Source organism: Volvox carteri, assembly GCF_000143455.1.
Source record: "Volvox carteri f. nagariensis unplaced genomic scaffold VOLCAscaffold_39, whole genome shotgun sequence".
In the NCBI taxonomy this organism is placed as follows: Eukaryota; Viridiplantae; Chlorophyta; class Chlorophyceae; order Chlamydomonadales; family Volvocaceae; genus Volvox; species Volvox carteri.
The window spans coordinates 968,205-971,667 of NW_003307582.1; the positions used below are offsets into that span (position 1 = coordinate 968,205).

General features: G+C 57.0%; 1 protein-coding gene across 1 annotated transcript in view; it reads right to left on the reverse strand.

The window, feature by feature from the left end:
• VOLCADRAFT_30109 (uncharacterized protein) overlaps positions 1-3,463 on the reverse strand; it is a gene marked incomplete at both ends in the record, with an annotated part of 16,012 nt that overhangs the window by 10,453 nt on the left and 2,096 nt on the right. The window contains 7 exons of the mRNA XM_002953962.1: positions 4-152; positions 654-886; positions 1,089-1,229; positions 1,481-1,597; positions 2,078-2,180; positions 2,379-2,555; positions 3,087-3,432. Coding sequence (XP_002954008.1) covers positions 4-152; positions 654-886; positions 1,089-1,229; positions 1,481-1,597; positions 2,078-2,180; positions 2,379-2,555; positions 3,087-3,432 — 1,266 coding nt within the window. The remainder of the gene's footprint in view (positions 1-3; positions 153-653; positions 887-1,088; positions 1,230-1,480; positions 1,598-2,077; positions 2,181-2,378; positions 2,556-3,086; positions 3,433-3,463) is intronic.

Below are 3,463 nucleotides of genomic sequence, written 5' to 3' on the forward strand. Positions count from 1 at the left end.
CACCCCACACACACAAACCCCCTCCCCCGCACTACCACCTGCATCAGCACGTTGGCCTTGCCAGACTTGTTGTCGTTGCCGCCCAGCCCTTTGACAGGGTACGGCACATTCCGAGCCATCTCGTCCAGCTCCGGCAGCTCCTCCTCCCGTAGCTGACGGGGGGTGGGAAGCATACGGCCGTGTGCGTGTGTATGAGTGTGTGGAGGGGTGGAGCCGCGGGGGGTGGAGCCGCATGTGAGTGTACGGAAGTGTATTGAGGGGGTGGCTGCAACACCGTGCATGAGCAGGAAGGCGGAAGACCTCCTCAACAACGTAACCTCGCGGTGGGTCCACGAAGAAGCCTATAGAAAAACAACCCCAAACAGCTTCTACCTTTCCCCCTCACCCCCCCATCCCCCCACCCCGCCATCACCATCACCACCCAGCTGACCCAGCAAAACACACCACAACACTCTCTCCCTTCCAACACCAAGACCCGCCAAACCCTACGAAAACACCAGTCCTCCTTTTAAAACCCCCCAAACCCCAAACCCCAAACTCCAAAACCCCAAACCCCAAACCCCCAAAACCCCGAACCCAAAACCCAAACCCCTACAATAAACCCTCCTCAACCCCGCAATTCCCCCCACCCAGTACCACCCACCCCCACCCACCACGAGCTGTTCGAACTCGGCGCTCTGCGCCACCATGGCCAGCACCTTGTCCTCCTTCATGTGCGGCTTCAGCAGCGAGTTGAAGGTAACCATGGAGGCAGCCTTGATGTAGAAGTGGGAGGCCACACGACCCAGCTCAGTGACGTACAGGGCGCCCGACCGCTCGTCGTACACAGCCATCTGGGACTCCCGAAGCGACTTGGCGGCCTCAACCACCAGGTCACGTTTGTGGACTGTGTGGAGGTTTGAAGGAGTGTGTGTATGTATGTATGTGTATGTATGTGTGTTTCGGGGTGGGGGGGTGGGGAGTGTGTGTGTATGTTGGGGGGGTTAAGAAACATTACAAACATGCAGATGCACATATATGTTCGAAAGTGCAGAAACATACAAACATACGGATGCACGTATATGCTTGCAATGCCCCGGCCTACTCACGTTCTAAGCCGGGGTCCAGTACGAGCTGGTCGTACGTAATGCCGTACACCAGCGGGTTTCGCTCCAGCCTACGCGCCAGGTAGGAGTACCCCAGCCAGGCCACCGCCTCACGCACGTTGGTGACCGTACCCAGCACAATCTCTGCAGGGGGGTTGAGGGGGGAAAGGGGGAGGAAGGAAGAAGGGGGTGAAAGGAGGAGGAAGAAGAGAATGAAGGGGGTTGAAGGGGAGGTGCGGAGATTGGAATCACAAGACTGATAACGATGCTGACGCAAGGGGAATGGGGTTGTTATTGTTGTTGTTCTTGTTCTTGTTGTTGACATTGTAGTACAATTAGTGGTGGTACTAATACCCAAAACCTCATCCCTTCTCTCCCCACCTCCCACCTCCCACCTGCATTTAAGTTATCGACCAGGTACTTTTTGAACTGGCTCTCGATGGGCGCCTGGTGGGTCAGCATACCCAGGTAGTGGGCCAGCTTGTCGTGGGTCGTCAGGATGATGCCCAGACCTGGACAGGACACACACACCACCACACCACCACACCACCACAGCAACAGCAACAGCAGCAACAGCAACAGCAGCAACAGCAGCAGCAACAGGAGGGGGAGGTGTGGGAAGGGGCGTCGGAATACGGGAGTTCAGGTAGAAGGTGGCGAAGGAGAAGGGGACGGAGAAGGAGGAGATGAAGATAAGAAGAACGAAGATAGCGAGGAGCAGGGGAACGGGTAATTGGGGAGAGGAGGCGGGGAGGGAGGGAGGCGGGGATGGAGGTGAAGCTTACTCCCATGCTTCGTCCCACACCCCCACACCTCCTCCAAGAATACACACAAACACAGACATATAGCCATACACACAGAGAGAGAAACACAGACATACACAGAGAGAGAAACACAGACATACAGACATACACACAGAGAGAGAAACACAGCCATACACACAGACACACAGCCATACAGCCATGCACGCATAGACATACACAAGCACAAACACTCACCGCTGTCCTCGAATTGCGGGCGGCCCGCTCGTCCAAAAATCTGCTGCACGTCCAGCATGCCCACATCCGTGAAACCACCCTTCTGTGCGTCGTACACCTGCGCAGTGCATTTTGACAGGATGCAGTACAATGCAGTACAATGTAGTACAGCGCGTTCGCAGGCGGACAGACAGGGACATCGAAGGGACAACACACACAAACACACACACAGATTTCTTCACACATCCAAACCCTAAGTTCCGCCCTCCCTCCCCTCCCCTCCCCTCCACCCCACCCCTTCATCCGCGGGCCCCACCTGCGTGCCCTTGATGATGACGGTGTGTGCCGGCAGGTTCACGCCCCACTCGAGGGTGGCCGTACACACCAAAACCCGCAGCAGCCCCTCCGCAAACAGCCTTTCCGTGAGGGTCCGGTCGGGCCGCAGCATACCCGCGTGGTGCATGCCGAAACCCAAATCGAACAACTCCGCCATCTCGCGGTTCCTGAGGGGGCCAGGAGGGGAGGGGGCCAGGGGGGGAGGGGAGCGGGGGAGGCGGGGGGGGGGGAAGGAGGGTTTTACAGCTCACATCCAAAACCAGGGTTTTGCAGGTTAAAAACCCTAAAACTGCCCTCCAATTATATAGGGTCCTTTAGGGCGGGTCCCGCTAATGCCGAAAGGAAGCAGCACATCCTTAAGAGTTGGCTCGGGGTGTCGTACATTGGCAACAACGTTTTAAGCATCCCAGGTTTCAAATACATACAGCTTCTGAAGTTCCTCGTCCTGCCAGGCATGGGAAAACACCATAACATGCCAATTGGGATATATTGCGCAATAACGATGTAAGGAGTATACGAATTGCACGCAGTCGTGCGGGTGAAAGGTACGGGAGGGGGGAAAGCGCACGCATAAAAAAACCCGAATACCCCCCTCACCCCTCTCACACAGGGGAAGTCTAAGAGTCATCAAGGTGGACGAGGGGGCGGAGAGGAGGAGGAGGAGGAGAAGAAGGTTCTTTGCTCGTACGTACCTGCTCTTCCGTACATCCTTTGCGAAGATGCCGTACTTGTCGTGTTCCCTCGTGTCCAGCAGCCCCGCGTCGCCGCTCTTGGCCGCCAGGTCAGCCAGCACCCGGGCCGTCTTACCCGTGTCCTTGCGGCTGTGTACGAACACCATCACTTGGTAGCCCGCCTTGAGACTCTCGACCATCTTTGGGGGGGGGAGGGGGGAGGGGGAATGCAGGAACCAGATGTTTGTGTAGGGGGTGGGGGACGAATATTGAGGGGGTTGCGAGATGGGGTAGGAAATGTGTGTGGGGGGGGAGATGGAGGGCAAGATGGAGAGGGAGGGAGAAAGAAACCACAAAAAACCGCTGCTGCCCCCCGGCCCCATTTTACTCTCCC